At 35.8% G+C, this 24,395-nt stretch overlaps 2 protein-coding genes across 3 annotated transcripts; both read left to right on the top strand.

Annotated features, from left to right (window-relative positions):
- Positions 1 to 1,236: 1,236 nt before the first annotated feature.
- Positions 1,237 to 17,717, top strand: CAT4 (cationic amino acid transporter 4). Of its 2 annotated transcripts, XM_059606451.2 has the most exons (14): positions 1,237 to 1,712; positions 4,400 to 4,601; positions 5,018 to 5,102; positions 8,694 to 8,834; positions 8,947 to 9,065; positions 9,145 to 9,241; positions 12,609 to 12,781; positions 12,890 to 12,956; positions 13,956 to 14,114; positions 14,204 to 14,465; positions 15,754 to 15,862; positions 16,424 to 16,536; positions 16,720 to 16,795; positions 17,275 to 17,717. In XM_059606451.2, the coding sequence occupies exons 1-14, from the start codon at positions 1,331 to 1,333 to the stop codon at positions 17,432 to 17,434; spliced, it is 2,145 nt and encodes a 714-aa protein (XP_059462434.2). In that variant the 5' UTR covers positions 1,237 to 1,330; the 3' UTR covers positions 17,435 to 17,717. The 2 variants fall into 2 exon arrangements, with proteins under 2 accessions (XP_059462434.2, XP_059462435.1); XM_059606452.2 differs by lacking the exon at positions 16,424 to 16,536 and having other exon boundaries at positions 17,275 to 17,366.
- Positions 17,718 to 19,070: 1,353 nt separating this feature from the next.
- LOC132192049 (uncharacterized) lies at positions 19,071 to 22,357 on the top strand. The gene is made up of 2 exons (XM_059607238.2): positions 19,071 to 19,341; positions 21,880 to 22,357. Exons 1-2 carry the CDS (start codon positions 19,173 to 19,175, stop codon positions 21,969 to 21,971), a joined length of 261 nt encoding a protein of 86 aa, XP_059463221.2. The 5' UTR covers positions 19,071 to 19,172; the 3' UTR covers positions 21,972 to 22,357.
- The last annotated feature ends 2,038 nt before the right edge of the window (positions 22,358 to 24,395 follow it).

The raw sequence follows: 24,395 nt of genomic DNA, 5'->3' as shown, positions 1-24,395 counted from the left end.
ACCACCCTCTAGGGCCAAACCCTCAAAAAAAAATTTGGGGAAAGTCCACTTAACCCCCTCAAACTACCATTCAATTGACAATGTCCCCCCCAAACTTTCAATTGTGACAATGTCCCTCCCAAACTACCAAAAATTGTCAATGTTCCCCCCAATAACAAAATTACCCTTAGTAAAATTTAAAAAAAAAAAGAAAAAAAAAAAACTAAAACTTCTAGAAAAAACCTAAAACTAACAAAAAAGAAAAGAAAAAAAAAATCCAAACGATGGCCAATTTTTTTAATTTTTTTTTAATTTTTGTTTTATAATTTTATTTAAATAAAAATTTACGTTTAAAAAAATAAAATTTTCGTTTAATAAAATGAAATTTTTTGTTTTTTAAAACTAAATAAAAAAAATTAGTTTTTTTTTTTTAAGAATAAAAATTTCCGTTTAAAAAAAAAAATAAAAAATTTTGTTTAAAAAAAATTGTTTTTTTTTTAAATATTATCTTTCAATTAAAATTTTTTGTTTTTTAAAAAATCAATTTTTTTTGACTTTATAGGGGTATTTTTGTCTTATTGAGAAATCTATAGGGGCATTTTTGTCCTATGGCTAGTCTTGGGGGGGCCATTGACAATGTTTTGGTACTTTGGGGGGGACATTGTCACAATTGAAAGTTTAGGGGGGACATTGTCAATTGAGTGGTAGTTTGAGGGGGGTATGTGGACTTTACCCAAAAAAATTTTTTGAGGGTTTGGCCTTAGGGGGTGGGGGGTGGCCGAACCACCCCCAGGCAAAATGGGGTGGCCAGCCACTCCCTATGGGATGGATCGGTTACCCCAGTCCTTTCTTTTTATTTTTTATTTTTTTTAGATTTATTTTTAAATTAAATTCATATTTTAATGAGGTAAAACCGTGCGTTTTGAATTTGACTAACGGCTGTTAAAAATTTTTTATGGTAGAGATTTTATTGTTATTTCTATTGACACAGGAAATAAATTTTCGAAAAAAAAAAAAAAAAACTTAGAGATTTAAAAATTTTGGAGGGTTGACGGACTTATTATATAAATACCATAATAATAATAATAGTTCATTTCCATGATGACAGATTAATAATAGTAATAATAGTTCATTTTTTTGGACGAAATCCTGTAAATTACCCCATCTTAAATTACTATTACAAAAGAAATTAAGCAAGGCGAAGTGAAAAATAAAAATTTGGGGGGGGGGGGTGGGGTGGTTTGAGGGGTGGGGGGGTTGGTTTTGGGGTTTGAAGCCCGCAAGATTTGGAACTGCGTTTATCTGCGCTGCGCCTACCCAAATAAGTAAGAGGAAAGAGAAGAATCTTTGAATGATTGATGAATCTTTGAAATTACAGTTAACAATATATCTAGCAGAGTTAACAGGGCCACTGCTTTTCCTCTTCCCCATTCTCTCTCTCTCAGAATTTTCTCTGGTTTTCTTTCAATTCTTTCCGCTTGTCTCTTCCTGGGCAATTCCCTTGTTAGAGAAAGCGGGTCGGTGGCTTTGTTGTTGTTTTTACAAAACGAAGCAGGGTTTGGTGATGAGTATGGTTGCTGATAGGAAAAATAATGGGGGGTATGGTGCAGGAAATTGTTCTTGGGGTTTTGGAAGTTTGATTAGGAGAAAGCATGTTGATTCTGCTCATGTGCGGAGAGAAGGTCATACTCAATTGGCCAGGAAATTGTCTGCTGTTGACCTCATTGCCATTGGTAACTCTACTGAATTCTTCGTCTTCCCCAATTTAGAACTGCGTTTTGAAATTGCACAGTTAAAGTTTGTGATGTTTGGCTATCTGGGCTTGTTCTCTTGTGTATTTATGTTCTTATCTTGCCGTTTCTTCCGTTAAGTGAGTAGTTTTTTGTTACTGGGTTTATTTGTTTTAATAGTATATTACCAGTTTTCTAATTTTTGTATTGAAATGTGCATTAGTTTGTCACATTTTGTTTTTAGATTGTGCTGTGAGGCAATTCATTTGAAGTTTCTGTTCTGCCGACCTTCACATGATTTTGGATTGTTTGTCATGTTTATGAGGGTTTTAAGTTTTTGTTTTTTCCCTGGAATCATTGGTTGTAACACACAATTTACTCTTACAAGAAAAATAAGAGAAAACTAGTGTTTGGCTAAGAGGATTGTTCTGGAAAAGACTGAAACAGATTCTTATTCAAGCCACTTGTAATACCTCCTTCTACACTTGAGAATTAGCTAGCTAAACAAATCTACGAATGCTAAGCTAATTGATTTCAAATGAAACTGAATGCTTCCATGCCAAACTATAATAAGCTTTGGCCTATTTATACTAATTACATTTATTACAATAGAATCGCCTGTAGGCTAACATAAGTTACATAACCCTCAAGCAGTTGTAACTAACATAACCTCTTCAAAGACACGTGTGACAATTCTCTAACAGTATCCAACCTACCAACAGACATTTGCCACTCCTTCCATCAAAAGACTTGTAACAACTACCCCCTCTCTTCAAAACACCTTGCCCACAAGGTGTGGGTAGGATGATTTCAACCTATGAAAAGCTTCCCAACTAAGCCAGCTAACGTGAACACACACTGCCCAAGTCTGACTTTCACAATGCCCAATTCCACCATTTGCAACACAACAGTGACAGCACACACAACTCTCCTCACACTTTGAGATATGCTCCACTTTTTTAGTCTTAGTCTGTCGCACACTAGCACCTTCTGTTGGTTGTATGCAATTGAAAGAAAGCTGCTAAAGAAACACAATGCAGCTCAAGGCCCAATGCAGTCCAACGCCTAAACCTCCCCACATTCTTTTTCTTCCAGCTCCATCGATGCCTCAAGCCAACCAGATACTTCAGCAACTTAAAATGATAAGTTGTCCAAGAGATTGAAGAACAATTAAGCTTCACAGATTCAACAAAGTAGGATTGCTTGCCTGGATCAAAACACCATCGATGCCTCACTATTTCCTCTTTTCTTGCTGCTTCATAATCAAATGGCTTCACCTTCACAAGTTCTATCTCAGCCAAAGCCATATGGACACGATCACGACAATAGTTTACAGCCAGGTCACCGATTAGCATTTGAACAGGAAGCTGCAGAAAACGAGGTACCGCAGCAACTGCATCTTCCATCTCGGGTCTTCTTCCCCATATAGATGTAAATCCTCAAAGACGCACATAATCCACCTCAAAAACACTGCGGCCAAATGTTCCACTCACTGCTCTTTCCAGAGGCAACTGAAGAAGAGCTGCAGATGGCTTTGGATCAGAGCCATCGCCCATCTCTTCCTCAAGACTCACAGCCGCAACAACAGGATCACTCACGATCTCTGTCTCATCATTTGGTTCCACTGGAGTGCCGGCCTTTGAATCATCATCTAACAATATAATTTCGTCTTCTTGTTGTTGCTGTGAATCTTGCGAACATTGAAAATCGTTCTTCTCTCTCATTTCTTGAAAAAATTTCTGGATTTCTGCAATTTTTTCAACTATCTGCGATATCAAGTCATTTTCTCGCTGCTGCTGCTGCCACTCTTGCGAAAATCTTTCTTGAAGGGCTTCTACAAATTCTTCTCATGTTTCAAAATCCGATCTTTCTGCTTTCCTGAACCAGATTAACGCCTCCCCTCCCATGTAGCATGATGCTATGGGCACTCTCATATACGCAATTGTTTGTTCAAAGTAGAAAAATTTGTTGGCATTACTTACCCAGGCTGATGCATTACGCCCATCAAATTTGAAAAGCTTTAAGGCCATGGAATCGAACGGCTTTGATACCACTTGTAACACACAATTTACTCTTACAAGAAAAATAAGGGAAAACTAGTGTTTGGCTAAGAGGATTGTTCTGGAAAAGACAAACAGATTCTTATTCAAGCCACTTGTAATACCTCCTTCTGCACTTGAGAATTAGCTAGCTAAACAAATCTACGAATGCTAAGCTAATTGATTACAAATGAAACTGAATGCTTCCATGCCAAACTATAATAAGCTTTGGCCTATTTATACTAATTACATTTATTACAATAGAATCGTCCGTAGGCTAACATAACCCTCAAGCAGTTGTAACTAACATAACCTCTTCAAAGACACGTGTGACAATTCTCTAACAATATCCAACCTACCAACAGACATTTGCCACTCCTTCCATCAAAAGACTTGTAACATTGGTGTTCTGGGTAATCTGACCTGAATCATCACATTGTTGTACTGGTGTGTGGAACTTTTAATACTCTTTGGTATTGTGGGGAAGCATTTATTGTTTTTGACTTTTTGTGATTTTAACCTCCCAAACACATTACCTAATGTCAAAATGTTGCCAATTTATGCTTAGAGTTTTAATACCTTTTCTCATTCAAATTACTGATTGTAGGTTTACATGCATAATGCTAATACGTGGACTTTCTTTTCAATCAGGAGCTGGTGCAACCATAGGAGCTGGAGTGTATATTCTTGTTGGAACTGTTGCTAGAGAGCACTCAGGACCTGCTCTTACTATTTCGTTTCTGATTGCTGGACTAGCTGCGGGACTCTCAGCATTTTGTTATGCGGAGCTTGCATGTCGTTGTCCATCTGCTGGGAGTGCCTATCATTATACATACATATGTGTTGGAGAAGGGTAACTTTGATGTTCTTGGAGTACCTAATGACACTATCAATACTTATCTTAGTGAACTATTATTGACTAACATCAGATCGCATTATGAGAAAATCCTTGAATTCTTATGGGGGCAGCTATTTTTTGATATGTGAAACCACTGATTTTTAATTGTTCGGCCTGAATAAGCCACCAATTTGAGTGCTTCAGTTTTACCTTTGGGATAATGTTTGAAAATTTTCAGACAGACTTTAAAGTATTTTGCTTCACGTTTAAGGTTGAGAACAGTCCCTTACGCAATTTGAGGGATGGGTGTGTGGCTTGGGCATGATTTTGTTTGTGTTGAAGAGAAAGAAAAAGATCAAGTAAATGGCCATCTTTTGTTTATAAAATTTGTGATGCCTTCAGCGCAATTGAAACACTGTGGTTCCTCTCAGGTTTGCTTGGTTGGTTGGTTGGGCTCTGATTCTGGAATACACAATTGGTGGTGCAGCTGTTGCTCGTGGCATAACCCCAAATCTGGTGCAGTAGATCTTCTCTAACTTTACCTAAAACAATGCATCTATTGTGGGGTATTTTCAATTTTGTTTTGTTTTACATTTGTAGCTGTATATGAAAGAACTGACTGTAAATTGAATAAATAATAGAAAGTATAAGTCATGACAATCCTTTATGGTATCTGATCTGCCCAATAGCCTACTAATTCTTTGAATATATTCTAATAATACTTATGATAGTCTAGATGTTCTCAACATGTACAGACAAACAAATATATCTCTTTTTGATGACTAGAAGTTTCTGTGCCATTATATTTTACTGGAATTAGTTTGTATATTTTTCTCCTTGTAATTAACATCTCACGTGTAGTTAGCATTTCTGGTGCTTAGTTCAATATGTCAAAAAAGGGAAAATAAAAGAAAAGAAGACAAGAAAAATGTGTCAATGGTGAACATTCTTCATAATCTAAGATGTTTTTTTTAGGAGTCTAGCGTCTACAGGGCCCTTGAAAGTCGATTTTAATAGTGCTCCACCCAGTTATTTTTTAATGCTTTGAAGTGGTCTTAGGATTGAAGATTAATTTGTCGAAGTCAAAGATCATTCCAATTGCAGAGGTGGATGATATAGAAAGTTTGGCCATAATATTTGAGTGTAGGGTGGCTTTGTTACCAATGAAATACTCGGTTCTTCCTTTGGGGGTGCCATATAAGTCAACTTCTATTTGGAATAGTACTATTGGAAAAATGGAAAGGTGGCTGGCAGGTTGGAGGAGGCTATATTTGTCGAAGGGAGGGAGGTTGACATTGATCAAAAGTACTTTGTCTAATCTGCCCATGTATTATCTGTCTTTGTTTCCTATCCCTTTGGGTGTGGCTAATAGGATTGAGAAACTGCAAATAGATTTTTATGGGAGGTATCAATGAGGAGTTTAAATTCCATCTAGTTCAATGGTCGACGATTTGTTCTCCTATGCAATATGGTGGTTTGGGGGTTAGAAACTTGATTGAGTTTAATCAAGCTTTGGGTAAATGGTTATGGCAGTATGCTACGGAGAGGTAGGCATTATGGTGTTTGGTAGTGGAAGCAAAATATGATAGTTTGAGTGGAGATTGATATTCTAAGGAGGTAGAATGTGGAAAACTATTTGGAGGGGGTTGGGGGTTTTCTCGAGATTTATTATATATGAAGTGGAAGATGGATCTAAGATTCAGTTATACCATGATGTTTGGCGTGGGGATCATCTATGGGAGGAAGCTTTTCCAGAGTTATTTAGTATTGCTTGTTGTAAGGAGGCATGGGTTGGGGACAATATGCAGTTTTCCAATGGTGTAATTCAGTGGAATATATCTTTTTTAAGATCTGTACAGGATTGGGAGGTAGATTTGGTGCTTGCATTTTTTGGTGTGTTATATTCCCTTAGATGGAGATGAGGTGGTGGGGATTGTATTTGGTAGATTCCTTCAAAGAGGAAGAAGTTTGAGGTGTGGTCAGTTTTTCACAAGTTATCTACTTTGGGGGGTTTTTCATTTCATTGGAGGAATATTTGGGAAGTTAAAGTCCCTTTGAGAACGAATTTTTTTGTGGACATCAGCTCTTGGTAAGATTTTGACCTTAGATAATCTGAGAAAGAGAAGAGTAATAGTGGTGAAATGTTGTTGCATGTATAAGAGAAGTAGAGAATCTATAGATCATCTTCTTCTGCATTGTGAAGTGGCAATAGAATTATGAAGTGCGATTTTTACCCTCTTCGGAGTCCAATGAGTTAGGCTGATAAGGGTGATAGAGGTGTTAGATAGTTGGTGAGGTCACTGGGGTAGTTGATCAGTTCTAGATGTTTGGAGGATAACCCCGTTGTGCCTAATGTGGAGCATATGGAGAGAGCGAAATGCAAGATGTTTTGAAGATCATGAGAAAACAAAGGAAGAGCTCAAGAACATCTTGGTCAAATCGCATTTTAATTGGACAAGGGCATATAATATTTCTCAGTTTTCTAATTTTTCTGAATTTGTGGATTTTTGTTCTTCCTTTAGCATTAAGGGGTACTCTCTTTGTATACATCCTATGTACTAGGGTTGCACCCTTATGCTCTTTTCAATTAAATGAATTATTTATCAAAAAGAGGAAAAAATAAAGTGGAAAGCACAAAGAGGAAAAAAGAAAAAAGGAAAGAAAAATCAAGCGCTCACTTAACAGATGGATTTATGGCAACTACAACACGATGGCAATGATGATAGTGTGCCTCTTCAACATAGCTGAATCTCGTCTCGGAAGATGAGATTGTATTAAGAATTATGTACAAAAAAAAAAAAAATTAGAATATCCTTTGGTCAATGTCTTCCTTCCATATCAATAGAAGAGTTACCTGTAAACCCTATGATTCATGTCATAACATTCTGATTAATCTTGTTTGAGGTCAGTGCACACAAAATAAAGTTGCAGAAGTTGGTAACCACTACCAGAAAATGTATAACCCTAAATTTGAATGGCTGCGTTGTTGTGATTCCTGATTGACATATATTTTTATCATGGAAATTACTTTTAAAAAAATGACATACAACTTCAGATAATAGGAGCAAAATTTTCAGTTATAGACATATAAAACAAATAAAGGGTACAGTCGAATATTGAGTATTTATAATGCCATCCTCAGTTGATGCTGACATTATACCTCAAGGTTTGAAAGTAAACTGCTTATCCTTTTTAGCGTCACCCTAAAAGCTTAAGTCTTAAAAAATTATGCACTTTCTTACCTTGTTATTTGGTCATGGCTTCTAGCTATTTTGTGTAGGCATCCGAGGGGAGTGCCATATAGCCATTAAAGTTATGAATACAAACAAGTGAGATGCATGATAATCCCATCATCTTTGCTAGTATTTTGTCTTTAAGAAATTAGATATTGGCGCATATAACATCCTGGATTTGGATATGCTTTATTAGTTAGTATTTTATGGTGTCAACTTATATGTATTTGGATATTAGGTTGGTAGCCGTGTCTCTGTATAATCTCTTGGGATGTTAAGTTCACCCCCACCCCCCACCCCACCACCACCCCACCCCCCGGGGTCCTCCCTCCCTCCCTCTTTCATTTTTGTATGATGTTGAATTGAAAAAAAAAAAAAAAAAACACACAAAAATAATGCCATAACCTGGAAGCTGCAGAAGACTCTTCCTACTACTTTTTGCTTTCCGAAATCACTGATTGCACCCAAATTGTTGCCCGACAAAGCCAGGAATTTAAAATTGAATAAATTATAATGAATCTGATTCAGTTATGTAAAATTACTCACCCTAATAATATAGGTAAAGGAGAGATTGGATTGTCCAAATTTGAGAGAGTCAGTACCCTTACTGAAAACAAGAATCATGATCCAAACTTGAAAGAGAACTACTTAAAGGAGAAGGACAAAGATATATCATATATTCTGCTAGAGCCAGTAAAAGAGAATGATCGCTTGCTCAGTTTTGAATTGAATGGAGCTTGTAGAGTTATTATGATTATTATTGAAGATTTGCTTCATTTATTTGTCGTGGGTATGATTATTATGGACTGTAAAACGTGGAATGTCCTCATTCCCAATAGATGCAATTATGCCATCCTTCTTTGTATTGTTTTAGGCCTTGTTTTTCGGAGGTGAGGACAAATTGCCTGCTTTCTTGGCCCGCCACTCCATACCTGGGGTTGGTATTGTAGTTGATCCATGTGCAGCAGTATTAGTTCTTATTGTCACTGCACTCTTGTGTATTGGAATCAAGGAGGTACACATTTTTCATTTCTATTTGAAAATTGTAATCCTTTTAATCTGTCTTTGGATTATTCCCACTTTGTAAAATTTTCTTACCTCCTTTCGGAAATCATGTAAATTTTCAGAGTTCATTGGCACAAACCATTGTTACTACGGTTAACGTTGGTGTGTTGCTTTTCATCATAATAGCTGGTGGATATTTAGGTTTCAAAACTGGATGGGTTGGATATGAACTTCCCAACGGGTAATGGGTATTTCATTTTGACTATTTTCTCTTATATCCAATTATTGTTCACACTCACATTTTGTACCTTACACTTTAGGTACTTTACATTTGGAGTCAACGGGGTGTTCAGTGGGTCTGCAATAGTCTTCTTTTCATACATTGGTTTTGATTCAGTGACCAGCACAGCGGAGGAGGTATGAATCTTGTTGTATGGTGAATTGATATTGTCTGTTCTGTTAAGTCTTAGAGGACTTTATATTTAATTGCTTACATTTTGCGCCTTACCATTGATGTAAACGCTCTTACCCCTGGCTTTGGTGATAATTTAAGTTTGTTTGATTATTTCATTGCAATCATCATCTTCCCTTTATTGGCAAGATGTTGAAGATAGAAACTTCTGATATGCTAGGATTTTATTCTGATTTTATTAGGATTGTAATCTCCATTAATGTATTTCCATAATAGTTGGTAGTTCTTTTCTATTTTAGAAACATCATCGAATAAAATGTTGTTCTTCCTCTTTCCATTTTTTCTCTTTTTCCAATTTGGTATTAGAGTCAAGGTCTGAGTTTGAACCTTGTCTCTTTTATCCACCTTTCATTTCAATTGAATAGTCCGCGAATTGGGCTCATGTGAGGGGGAGTTTGAGCCCACACGTGAGACAAAGTGTTAAAATATTAATTAAATGATTAGATTCACCATTTCTTATATAAGTTTAAGCTTTTGGGATAATTGGTGATTTAACATAGTATCAAAGACAGGTTTTTGTGTTTCAAATATTTCACAAAATGATTCAAACACAGTTTAATACCTCCATCAAAATTGTTTGTTCTAACATTCAAGGTGAGTATATGTTGAGAGATCTCGATACGTATTTTTGTGAACATGGCATTATCTATCAAACCACCACTTGCGTCAATACTCCCTAGCAAAACGGTGTTGCTGAGCGAAAGAATCAACATCTCTTAGAAGTAATGCGATCCTTAATGCTTGATATGCGTGTTCTCAAATCTTATTGGGGGGACACCTCACTCGCCCCTGCATATCTCATCAATAAGATGCCTTACCGTGTCTTAGATTTCAAAACACCCCTTGAGGTGTTGTCCCCACCTTTCTCTACTTCAAAAGGTGTCTCTCCAAAAGTGTTTGGTTGTGTGTTTTGTCCATATTCATGATCCAGCTCGGAGTAAGTTAGATCCTTGTGCTCTCGTATGTATTTTTTGTGGGTTACTCTCCTACACATAAGGGTTATAAATGTTATCATCCCCCATTGTGAAAACATTTTTTCTCAATGGATGTCACCTTTTTTGAAACACAACCATATTTCTCCTAAACCCGAACTCCTCTTCAGGGAGAGAATCTGAGTGAAGAGGAGTTTTCTACACCATTACCTGTCTCTACTCCTGTGCTAGATCAAGACAAACAACAATCGCTTGCTAATAGTTTGCTACTGATCCTACTAATGAGTCGCATGTGCTACCTGTGGAAGAATTGAGAGTTTACTCTGGACACCATCCAAACATCTAATCCTGACTCAGGTAGTACTACTTCTATACCTTATCTAAATCCTTCAATACCTATTGCATAACGCAAAGGAGTTAGGTCATGCACTCACCATCCCATATCTGATTTTGTTTCCTATCAGCACCTTTCACCATCATATCGTTCTTTTATGTCTAAATCGTTGTTTGTCTCTATTCCAAAAAATATACAAAAGACACTTAGTGATCCAAAGTGGAGGAAAGCCATGCAAAAAGAGATGAGAGCCCTTCACAAAAACAGTACACCGGATCTTGTTAAATTTCCTAATGGGAAGAAGGCAATTGGATGCAAGTGGTTGTTTACTGTCAAGCATAAGGCTAATGGTTTAGTGGAATGGTACTAGGCCAACGTAGTTGCAAAAGGTTTTTCACAAACCTATGGAATTGACTATGAGAAAACATTTGCTCTGGTAGCAAAGATGAACTCAATTAGAGTTCTACTTCTGTAGCAGCAAATTTGGATTGGCCTATGCACTAATTTGATGTGAAAAATGTATTCCTTCATAGAGATGTAGAAGAAGTATATATGGAGGTTCCTCTTAGACTTGAAGATTCATCCTTTATGGTAAAGTGTGCAAATTAAAGAAGGCTTTGTATGGTCTAAAACAATCTCCGAGAGCATGGTTTGAGCGGTTTTCTTTGGCTATGCAAAGATTTGGTTACAAAAGAAGTCAAGTTGATCATACACTCCTTATCAAACACTCCACTCAAGGAAAGGTAACAACTTTGATTGTGTACATTGATGAAATTGTAGTAACATGAAATGATGATGATGAGATACAAAACTTTTAAACAAAATGTCTTGTCAACGAATTTGATGAAATCCGCCGCAACTCACTCGCAAACCGATGCCATCCCCGCCCACCACAGCCCTTTGGGAGCCATATGACTCCTTTACGACAACCCTTAGCAAAGGCGGCCACCTCTAGGAACCTTCTTGCCTTGTTCTCCCACCCATGAACCATAAAAGCCTTCTCACCACCCTCACGGTAAGACTTGGCGATGTCAGCCTTCACCAGTAAATGACTCGCCTCCTCCACAGTATCCACCAACCAGGAGGCGCATGGTTGACTCACAAAGATGACCCCTAGAAACCCTTTCCTTTTTTCCTCCAGTCGAAAGTCAAGACACCCTTCCTTCACCGAAAGGCAGAAGGTTTTTGCTTCAATAGAGAAGCGATGTTCCATAACAAACTCACCGGACCTTAGCATGCAACACCTACACGCGCCATCGCTAGGGCTGAGGAAGAAAAGAAAAACGAAGCAAGAGAACATAGCGTTTTAAGAGATCACTAGTTGTCCAAAAAGCTTAAGCTGATAGAAAATGATGAATTTAATCATTTAATTAGTATATAACATTTCCTCTTACATTCGGGCTCAAATTCCCTCTCAACAAAGGAAGCCTAACAAGTGGAATGATTAACTGAAATGAGGATTAAACTATAGAGTCAAAGATCAAACTCAAAACCTTTACTCTGGTCCAAGCTAAATTACCAATTATTCAAAAAGCCTAAGTTAATAAGAAATTGTGAATTTAATCATTTAATCAATATTCTAATGCTTCCCTCACGTATGAATTCAAACTCTCCCTCACGTGTGAATTTAAACTCTCCCTCAACAAGTGAGGCCCAACACATAAAACATTTAATTGAAATGAAAGGTGAATTAAGCTTTTAGAACAATTGAAGATTTGACAAGTTATCAGATTGGAGGTTTTGAGTTTGAATCTTATCTCCACAATTCACCCTCTATTTTTAGTTAAAATATTCTACATGTTGTCTGGTTTATCACATAAGGGAGAGCGTTATAATATTAATTAAATAATTAAATTCTCATTTTTTTAACAACTTAAGCTTTTGAAACAATTGGTGATTTAACCTGACTCCTCATCCCTCAAATATTAATGATTTGCTTTATTTGGAATTCATTTATTTGGCCGTCATGAAATGTTCCGGCATTGTTAGGCCATTCCTTGAAATATTTGGAACCTTATTCTATTTTTTTCTTAATGTTCATTGCAGGTGAAGAATCCTCAACGGGATTTGCCCCTTGGGATAGCATTGGCATTGTCTCTATGTTGTATTTTGTATATGCTTGTATCTGCTGTTATTGTTGGTTTAGTACCATATTATGCCTTGGATCCGGACACCCCTATCTCCTCAGCATTTGCTAGCTATGGTGTGCAATGGGCAGTGTAAGCTTGATACTTTACTTTTTCTAGTTTGTGGTATAGACATTCTCTAAGTTTGATGGCATTACATGTTTAAACTTTTGGTTTCAAGCTGCATTATTCCTATTGCAGGTACATAATAACAACTGGGGCAGTCACTGCTCTCTTTGCAAGTTTGCTGGGTTCAATTCTTCCTCAGGTACATGAGTATGTATTTTCAATTTGTGCTTTAGCATATTCATCAATTACTGCGTGGAATTTAATCAACGAGCTTTCAGAAGTCCTAACTAAAATTACTTTTTAGATTACCCTTTGGTTTGTTTTGGATTGTTCTGCAATTGTCATGTTTGATCTTGAGTTAAACATGCGGCAAATGTTGTAGCAAGCTTTACAAGATTGCTGTATGAGAGTTCTTGCTTGTACAGCCATAATGAAACTGGCATACAGGAAGTAATTGTCTAATATTTCTTGGTCTTATTCAATCCAACTTAGTAAAAACTTGAGATCTAAATTTTGTGGAAAAAGGAAATTACCATAAAATAATAAATAGATCAATGCAAAGGAAAGATAAAGAATTTTCAGGAGGTAGTAATTGAACTACAAATAAGTAATAAATGAATAGTGCTAGGATTCAGCATGGCTCATTATCAGAAGCCGCAGAAAGGCTTCAGAGAAGTATAATTATTTTAAAATGGAGTTTGCAGGGAGTCTCCGTTATATGATAGAGCATTCAGCATGAAATGATACTGAATTAAATGCAATATTAATGGGCCTAGATAAAGTAAAGTATCAAAAGAGAAGTGACATGATAATGTACTTGGATCTTTGGGGGAACTGTTTGAGAGGAAATAATTTGCAGTGCACTTCTTCTGATAAATTTGTGCTCTGGAAACATGAGGAAGGTGTACAATCCATGGGGTTTTTAAAACAATTGTAGTTCAATTCTTGTTATATTATGTTTTAAGTTTGTGGAGATCCCATGATAGTTTTGTTTATCCCACCCATCCTTTAAGTCTATCTGCTTCGAAATGTTATTTGACTATGAAGATTATATTGCTTTTAGTTTTGTTTATCCCTTCCTTGTAGTCTATCTGCTTCAAAATGTTATTTGGTTATGGAGATTAGATTGCTTTTTTTTTTCATGGCAAAATAGGAATCTGGTCTGCATAATAAATTTAAATTTGTTCTTGTTTTTTAGCCGCGAATTCTTATGGCAATGGCTAGAGATGGACTGTTGCCTTCATTTTTTTCAGACATCAGTGAACGCACCCAGATTCCATTGAAGAGTACCCTTACAACTGGTATCTTTGCAGCGGCTCTGGCATTCTTTATGGACGTTTCACAATTGGCGGGGATGGTATGTGGACTTATGTGTATGAACTGGAGATAGCTGAAGGGTATCTAACATCCTTGTTATATATTTTATTTTTATTTTTTTGGGTACAGGTCAGTGTGGGTACACTGCTTGCATTTACCACTGTTGCAGTTTCGGTTTTGATACTCAGATATGTTCCACCAGATGAGGTTCCACTTCCATCATCACTTCATGAATCCATTGACTCAATGTCATCACGGTTCAGTGGTGATATTCAGGAAGTCGATTGTGATAATGTTAAAAATCCTGCTGGCTCTTGTCATAGTAATAACTTACATGACAAAGGAGATGCTTTACTTGGATATCCTCTAATTGAGAAGGGAGCAGCTCAAGGTAATACTGGCTTACATGCTCTCCATTGTTGTGCTTTAAACCCGTAGTAAGGGGTCTCCACACCACTCATGGAGGATAAGTCTACAATGGCATGTACTCTTAAAAAGGAAAGACAATTGACATCTCCACTGAAGGAAAGAAACAGCCTTTAGCCTTACCTACTACCTGCACATCTTGTTAAGGCTACCCGCCCATCAAGTTCACCAGTTATTTACTTGGGAAAAATAAAAAAATAAAAACGGCATGAGTACTTTTATTGACAGTATGAACCTAAGTACTTAAATTTGTTTCCAAACTTTGTGTTGATACCTAAGGTGCTTTTGATCATCAAAGTTATTTCAATGCATCTTTATCGTAAAACACAATGAGAATCATGAACAATAATGCTGTCAGGTAAGTTGCTTGAGGTTCTTTAAATAAAATGAAAAATGGAAGAGTTTGAATGTACTTGAAAGAATGAATGAATGAAAACCCTTTCTAATAGTTGGAAAGGCTGGGAGAAACATGAATTGCTTACCTCCTAGAGCCTGATGGTGATTATAAATATTGCAAAGTGTGTATCACGAGATTATCATGTATGACACATCAACATTCTAGAGGACAACATAACCAGATTTATTTCGAACACATTATTCCAAAATGTGTTCAAATGAAATATAATGGTGTAAACATCCTTTTAAGTTCTCATTAGTTGAACCAAATTGCTGCTTGGCCTTGAATTTTTTCACATTTGACGATTATGCAGGGAAATGCAGGGTGGTACTAGTTATCAAGCATGTGCTGGGTCACAGATAACTGCCATCTGGTTAGATAATCCCAGTTCCTCCAAATGGTCAGGAAGTAGTCAAGGAGGAAAAAGAAAGATCACCCTTTGTTCTACCAATGAATACTTCTTCTCCACTTTGTGTGAGAAGAAACTTGCTTACATGAATATAAGACGAAGAGTGATAATGAAAATTTAAGCTCAATCAGTGCTGCCTAAGGCGTTGATATATATATATATAAGCAAAAGACTCTTGGACAGAGTGCTCTCTTATGGTTAATACTTAGCATGTCCTTTCATAGATGTGATACCTGGTTTATGCAGTGGGATTTTCTATCTTGTGGAGAATGTAAACGATCCTTTTTGCTTTTAATAAGTTCTCTTACTATTCCAATGATGCCTCTTTGACGTTTACTGATTATGAATCTTATAGTTTAGATTCCACTTAATATTTAACATTCTACCCTCCAACTTTCTAGGATTTGCTGGTTGATATCCTCTTTTGTCTTCATATTAATTAAACAGATGAGCAGAAGCAACAAAAGAGGCGCAAAATTGCTGCTTGGGCGATAACTCTTTTATGTATAGGTATTCTTATCCTTGCTTCTGCAACTTCAGCTGAATACCTTCCCAGGTTAGTCTACTTTTCAGAACCTTTTCACTCTTCTTTCAACTAATTGCTCAGGTTGTTCATCATTTTAATTGTTAAATGCCCCAATATCCCATTCTTAAGAAATTTCTACCAGTCTCATCCAGCAAGAAACTGTTTTGTCAAACTTAGTCTTACTAATACCCACCTCCATCCAACTTTAGGGCAACTCTGGTAAATTGTCTTAAATGAGAAAAACAAAGCCTTCAACTCCATGTGATCATGGAAAATTCCTAGATTTAAATTATAGATTGTAGCTTACTCACCAAAATGGTGGAATTATTCTTCCAATGCAAAATTTCATCTGGGCATGTTTATAATTGTTTTAATGGGTGAAAAAAAAAACTTGATTAGCAATATGGTCAAGTAAAGTTGATCTGGAGACTCACTAAAATGCTTATGTTTATCATCGAATCCTGTGTATGTCAAAAATAAAAAAAAAAAGGGTTCATTGAGTTTGCACCACCCAAAACCCCCCCTGTTGGGTTTGGCCCAAATTTTCTTCAATTTTCATATAACTCTGTCCCTCCCTATTGATTGTACCAGTATTCTTCGCTTCACATTGTGTGGAGCTGGTGGAGTTGTTCTGTTGTGTAGTTTGCTTGTGCTCGCTTTTATAGACGAAGATGATGCTAGACACAGCTTTGGATATACAGGAGGTACATCATTTTGACTGTTGTTGTTAGGACTACTACTATTTCCATTGAAAATACCCAACTATATTTTATATAACTCTACTTATTTTAGGATTATTAAAATAAATTTCCCATATGCATTCAATAAGCCATAGGCAACTTTTTTATGTTATCCTTTTCTTTATTTATGTTTTTTTCTTTTCCCAGGTTTTGCTTGCCCATTTGTTCCCTTCCTACCTGCTGCCTGCATTCTTATAAACACATATTTACTAATTGACCTCGGGTGAGTGTAAAAATAAAAAGAGAAATGCTACATGCACTTTTAAGTGCACATTCTTTGACATGGTAATGAAAATTGTTATTGAATTTTAGATCTAATAGTAATTTTCACTACCACATCAAGGATTGTGCACTTAAGAGCGTACACTTGAAAGTGGTGAACATATTGATTAAACAATTTTAATTGAGTAATGCTACTCTTCATACTCATTCATTATACGCATATCACACCGGCTGGCATGACATGTTTATAACTAATGTGACACAGGTGTGATAAATGGAAAGTCACTTAAAACACGTCTTTATCACACTAGTTGGCACGTCGTGTTTATGCTCGATGTAACATGAGAAGTCACTTAAAACACGTCACATCAACCGATGTCATATGAGTGTAATAAATGAGTGTGAATAGTAACATTACTCATTATATGTTCAGTTCATTACTATCACCTGATAATTTGATGTTTCAAATATAATTCCTAGTGCTGCCACATGGATCCGGGTTTCTGTATGGTTGGTGATGGGGGCAATGGTATATATATTTTATGGCCGGAGCCACAGTTCTCTGTTAAAGGCAATCTATGTTCCCTCAGCTTATGCCAACGAGATCTATCGCACCACAGCGGCGGCTAATGTGGCGTAGCCTTTGTTACTCTGTGGGCCTAAGCCAACCCTTTTCTCATAAGAAGAATTCCTTGTTTGACTGTAAAAGTTTGTATTTAGTTAACATGGCTGAATGAACCAAAATTCAGTCTCCCGTTTGTATAGTTATATTCTAGGGTTGGCATGGGGGCCTTGAGTAGCAAAATGTAAATGGCTTGAAGAATTGGGTCTCTTCATATCTATGCAATAATACAATGCTTTCTATGTAAACGATGTAATTAGAATAATAATTTAATAAAAATAAAAAAGTGCCTCTTTTTTCATTTTCTTGACTTGGTGAGCTATTGGTAAGTGTAGGGGTGGGCAAATTAATTACCTACCGATTATCGACAGCTTACCGACAGAGAACTGATTGACATCTACTGACACCGCTTAACCGATGGCTAGTAGGTGGTAGACTTTTTTTATTTTCGACAAACTCGGTTCGGTAGGTGGAATAACATTTTCTAACCTAACTGACTTTACTGATCGACTTTGTAGACCAATTTTTCATTTATTTGCTTACTGACATTACCGACCGATATTACCGAACTAACATTATCGATTGATATTACCAAACTGATATTACTGACCGCTATTCGGTAATGGAACAAAAAGTTGGTAGAATGGGCCAATGACGGTGTGAAATGCGAAAACCTCATTTTCGTAACCGAATTATCAAACTTTCACCCCTAGGTAAATGTTTTATTTGTACTTCTGCTTATCCGAAGGCACCCCTATAAGGGAGCCGTAGCAGGAAGAGTTTTAATAGGATAATTGTTACTACTTATGGACCTCAACTTGGGCGATCTATCCATGACTAGGATGGATGAAGTTTTGGTGGTTTCATTATTTCTTAATGCAAGAATAAAAATAAAAATTTATAAACGCATTTTAAAAAGGCCCAAACCAATAAATCAATGCAATAAGTTTTTTTTTAAAAAAATCTTGGATCTTCTATAGTTCAGGAAGCATTTCTTTAGATTTTTTAAAATTTAAAAACCAAGTTACTTTTTTCTTTTCTATTCAAATAAACTCTACAACAACTTTCCTTATTCTTTTCATATACTATTTAAATATTCTTTTAAATCAATGATAGGGAAAAGAGAGAAGAAAGAGGAAACTTTCTATTTTTAATAAAATAAGTATAAGAGTTTTTTCCTTGATTGTTGCAAGTAAATTTTTAAGAGTTTTCTCTATATTTAGAGAAGGAAATGAAATTTAGGCTTTGTTTATTTTGGGTGTAAAATGATTTTTGAAAAATATTTTGCGTATTTTTTAGTGTTTGGTGTGACGAAAGATAATTTTTAAGCTGAAAACATTTTTTATTTGACCAAAACAACTTCTTTAATTTTCATAAAATAGTTTTTCATTTTAAAAACCTCAAACTATTTTTTGAATTTAAGATTATCCTTCTCAAATACTAGACCTTGCTGAGAGTTACCAAAAGTCATTAGCCTTTCATGCTGTCGCCCATTTTCCATAAAATCTTAACGCCGAAAAATATTTTAAAAAATAATGATTTCGTTAAAAATATTTTCGGACGAAACAATTTTATGGACGGCTATACAGCTACTATCATTCGTCCAGCACCTGGTTAGGATATTATAAACCAACAGCCAAACACAACCCCAACTTATTTCGCCGACTCAGTGTACAACCATAATCAGGGCACAGCTGCCAGCGGGAAACCTAGCGAGAAAGTGCGAGAAAGTGGAGGAAATTTGGAAAGAAGGAAAATGAGCAGCGAGGCAAAAACCAATGGCGGAAACACAGGGGGAGGAGGAGAAGGGGGTTTCAGATCGAGAATGGAGCGCTTCCTCTACAGTGGGGACAAGAAGCACGTCATGGCCGGCATCGCCATTATCACCGTCGTCTTCAGCGTCCCTTGGTTCCTCATGAGCAGAGGTTCTTACGTTTTTCTTTTACTACTTACTGTTTTACTACTCCAGCAATTCGATTTGAACAAAAATGTTGCTTGGTTGGTGAGAAAATTGCTGGATAGGGATTTCTGGAAAATGAAAGCGAAAAAAAAAAAAAAATACTCTCCACTTAGCACCTGTTGAAATTTAGAATTTCATTATTTTTAAAGTACAAATTAGAAATTAGGACCCATTTGTGAAAGGATCTAATTAGGTTTTGGAGGCAATACCCAATGGTTAATTTTGATATTGAATATATGAATGTTATCAAAGTTATAAATTTCTTATGATAAAGCTTAGAATTGATTATTTATCTTCAACAAGTCGTTAGCCCTAATTATTTGTGGTTGGTGAATATGCAAGGAAGCAAATTCTGTTCAGGCGTGTAATTGCACTTAGCTAGGATATGGATTACACACCGGTATAAAAATGGTAAAAATTTGAGTAATTCTAAAATGCACGATAACTATTGAAAGATATCAAGTACATTATTATACTTATTCAGATCCAAGTTATTTATCATTGGCATTATCTGAGAATAAGACAAATGATGTTTATCTGAAGTAAAGGTAATTATTAATATGCTAAAAAATATAATTGTCTAGCATTTGATATGATAATTTGTAACTAGTCTGGCAGGAATGATTTATGATAATAAAAGGCTAAATTTAAGTGAATCTTAGAAGAAGAAAAAAAGGAAAAGAAAATGGAATAGTAATCTGAACCTATGAAAATATGCATTCAAATTGAAACAAAATAGAAAAAAGGAAAAAAGCAAGAACCATCTTACTTATTTTGTAGATTCAAGTGGATTCTTAGATTTACTTTTGAGTGAGTTCCTGGCTAGGAGAGCTAGGGATTCCCCGGTTGGCTTTGTTTTCCTGGACTCTGGCAGCTTATTTGTATCAAATTATGATCTCTTGTCTATCCGTCTTATTAGTTGTTTTGCTTTCGATTAGATTTGATAGCTGTATGCACCACAAGTTGCTTTCTGACCACCTACTTCAAAATCGTCCTGAAACTTTTGGCATCATTCTCTTTCTTAAACTAACCACAAGTTATATTAGGTACGGTTGTCGATGTTATAGTGACAAAAGATATAAAACAGAATTCTTTGATATTGGACTGTCCAGTCTTCTTTTTAAGCCAGTGGTGTTCTTTTCTTGGTATACCGCGTGTGACGGTACAATATACTCCCGACATAGTTTTAAGATTGAGTTAATATTAATAACATAACCAGATGAAATCACTTTCTCCTGCCTTTGGTCTCATTGAGATTTTTAGTCTCTTATGCTGCTGGTTTACCTTGTTGTAATAGCATACTGCATATGACGTAGTCTGATGCATCCTTGTGTACTTCAAATGGCTCAATGTGATCTGGCAAATCCAATACAGGTTCATCAATCACAGCCTGCTTTAGGTCCTCAAAAGCTCTTTGATGCTTTTCCAGTGAGCGCAATGCCCTGATTGGTCTATATGTCCTTCAAAATTTTTAATAAAAACTTTGCTTTCTGAGTAACTAATGGTGAATCTTTGGTATAGTTCATCAAAGGTGCTTCCCTCTCTTCAGTAGCTCTGGTGCCCATCCAATGCACTAGTAATAGTATCTCCATCTGTGTTAAATAGCTGTAGTCCACGATCAGTATACTGGCAGTCTTGTAAGTACAGATGGTATAGCTTTCACCATAGAATATGCCAGCAGTACTGTCTATGCAACTAAGGCATAGCCTTACCTATGGCAGCAACTTGTCATTTCCCAAATTGCCTCCTGCATTATTTCGGTGATGTAGATTACCTTAAACCTCCTTTTGATCTATACAACTAATAAATGAATTTGTACTTTGGATACATAAACTGTTGTTATTATGTGTTGAACAAATCTATGCATCAGTGTGAAATTGTTTTATGCAGTGAGTTTGTCCTTTCCATCATCACTGATAGCTAGGAAGTTACATCTGTAACCCGCAGTATGTTACCTTAATTATCTAGCTAATAAATATTCATTCTTATTGTTGAAACCCTTTTCTACGATGCCTAACAATGATATGATATTTCTTGGGCTCAGAATATATCTACTTATCTAGTACCCGTTTCAGTTTGCAAATCAGTTGAGAAGTATTGGAAACCTGTAATGTTGGTATCTTTTGTTGTGTGTCATGTAATGCAGGTCATGCGTGCGTTATAAACTGTCACTTCTATAGGAAAATTCATGTGACTGTTGGCATTTTAATGTTTTTTATTGAAGTGTTCGTTTTTATTTGATACCCACTGACAAAATTGCCTAAATTTATCTTACTCTACCGTGCGAAAGTATCTTTTCAAAGGTGAACTGGATTTGTTTCAGTATATAGCGATCCTTGAGGATTTGGAATATTTAGTGATGGGTCCTATACCTGCATGCTAGTCTACCTTTATGCTTTTACTGCTCGCAATAATACATAAATTGCTGTTATTGAGAGAGAGAGAGAGAGAACTTCTGTTGTTATTTATCTGCTCAACCTAATAAATTGCTGCCCCCTTGTAGGAACAAAACATCAGTCCCATCAAGATTACTTGGAAAGAGCTGATAAAGCACGGAGTCAAAGACTCTCTTCAGGTTCATCTTCTGCCAAATGATTTTCGAGAGCATTCTGGTGAAGGGGTGGTTTTCCAGTGAGCATTTTGACAGTTAAAAATTAGAAGAAGCTTTTTCTGTTTGGCAATCTGTTTCTCTTTCAAGCTTTGTATATGCAGAATAGCTTCTGTTTGCCGTGAGGAATACTTAGAGAACTCTCAATTAGGGATGAACTTTTGTTTCATGTCAATAAAAGAAACTGTTACTTAGATAGAAGCTGAAAACTGTTCAGACTATTTATCTCAAAAGGCACCTTTTTACTGTTAAAAATTCAAAATCGACCCACTGTTGATTGTTAAGGCCTTGTACTTGTATGGCCTATACTAGGGGATAAAATATGATTAGTTTGATCAAACGGTTTGACAATGAGAAGTTACTTCTTTTTTCAGCCAGCAAACTTCTCTCTGTGTTTGCAGTAGTTATTGGTGCATTAGTGCAACTTGGGGCAGTGAGACCTATTCTCCAGATTTCATAGTGGTTGATTTTTTAACGGACTGTCTGTTGAGGTGGCGTAGAAAAGAGACATCCTTTCTCCACCATCACCTAGGATGGGAGGGGGAGGTAGCCACCCTGGTTCACGGCCAACCTCGAAGCGAGCCGACCTAAAAAATGAGGTCACTAGAGCTATTTTCTTTGATCATTTACTTGCCTCAAGCGATTTTCACATTCTCGGACATCTTAACAATTAAGTCACTGCAAATCATATTCTAATATTAAGTACCAACATATTAGAAATACTTACTTTTGCACATAAAAACCTTAATCACATAATGAAAACCCTAATAATGCAGATTACTGCATTCATCAAACGTTTGGTATCTAGGCCAAACATTTGGCCAACAAGTTTTGAACGTTCAGCATATACACTGGAATGTTCAATGACTACCATAATGCATGAAAGACCTAAAAATTCTACTCAAACCCATTATCCAACTCAACTAGGACCCTTAATGATCTTATAAAGACTTATCAAACATCAATAATATGAAAAGGCAAAAAAAACATCAATAATATAATATAACATGGAACGCACGAGCAAGTTTGTTTCTTTTTAACAATATGGCTAACTTATTTTTATTTTAACAACTTTGGTATTAATAGACCGTAGCCCCTTTAATCTTAGTTGCAAAATAAGGCTAAACATGCATTGCCATAAGTTTTACACTTAGGCCCCGTTTGGTTTGCAGAATAGACTCTTTGATTGGACTAGTTAACACTAGGTATAGCTAGTCCTTTGTTTAGTAACATTTTATTCCTAGGAATAGTCTATTCTCATGGGACTACTAATCTCATACACACAGGGTTAGCTAAGCCACTCAAAAATGAGTGGCTTAGCTAATATTTTCCTGTGGTATTAAATTAATTATGTAAATTGCCACAAAAAACCTCACTTGTGGGATTAAATTTCGTTCTCTCTCTCTGATTCTTCTATATTTCTCTCTCTCTCTCTCTCTCTCTCTCTCTCTCTATATATATATATATATATATATATATATATAGATATATGTTTCTCTTTTCTTTGACTCTATATTTCGTTCTATCTCTCTTTCTATTTTCTCTCTGATTCTTATGGTACAGTTTTTTTGCAAATGCAAATGATTTTTTTTTTCTCTATGTCGTCTCCCTTCTCTGTACTGTTTCTCCATTTTTTTTAAAAAAAAATTCTGTTTTTTTATTTCTTTTGATTCTCTGTACCATTTCTCTCTGATTTTCTTCTCTCCGTTTCTCTGTTTTTTTTTAAATTATTTATGTACCTTTTTTTTATTATTATGTTTCTCCGTATCTCTTTTTTCTCAGGTTTTTTTTTCTTTGGCGGAGAAACAGAATTTACAAGGTTTTTATAAAATACAATATGTAATCTGTTTTTTGATTTCTTTTGATTCTCTATACATTCTCCAACTAAATTTTTTATATATATAATAATTTTGTAGCATAATTGCAAATAAAAATTAAAAAAAATAATAATAAAAAAAAAGGCCACATAGCTGACACAATTAAAAACAAAGAAGAAAAAAAAATTTATAGAAAAGCTGTTTATTTTAAAAAAAAAAAAAAAAAAAAATGAGAATGAAAGTCCTTAATAATATAAATTGTATTTGTATTATAAGGGTATTTTAGGAAATTTGATCACAATATGATTTCATTTACCAACATATTGCATTGTACCAAACAAAGGAATATGATTAAGTAGTCTATTACAGCGTTACAACCAAACAAATGAATATGAATAGCTAATCTATTCCACATTCTTCTATTCTCAGTAGTAGTTAATCATTTTCCAATGGACTAAACATTCCGCGAACCAAACGAGGGCTTAGTCAACCACACCCAAGTATCACATGCAAGATTTATTACAAAAGCCTAAGGTAATACACAGATGTTTTAAAACTCACACGACGAATGTTAAAATCATCAACAAATACGTG

Source organism: Corylus avellana, chromosome 10 (genome assembly GCF_965113065.1).
Source record: "Corylus avellana chromosome 10, dhCorAvel1.hap1.2, whole genome shotgun sequence".
Lineage (NCBI taxonomy): Eukaryota > Viridiplantae > Streptophyta > Magnoliopsida > Fagales > Betulaceae > Corylus > Corylus avellana.
This window is presented reverse-complemented; position numbering and strand designations above follow the sequence as displayed.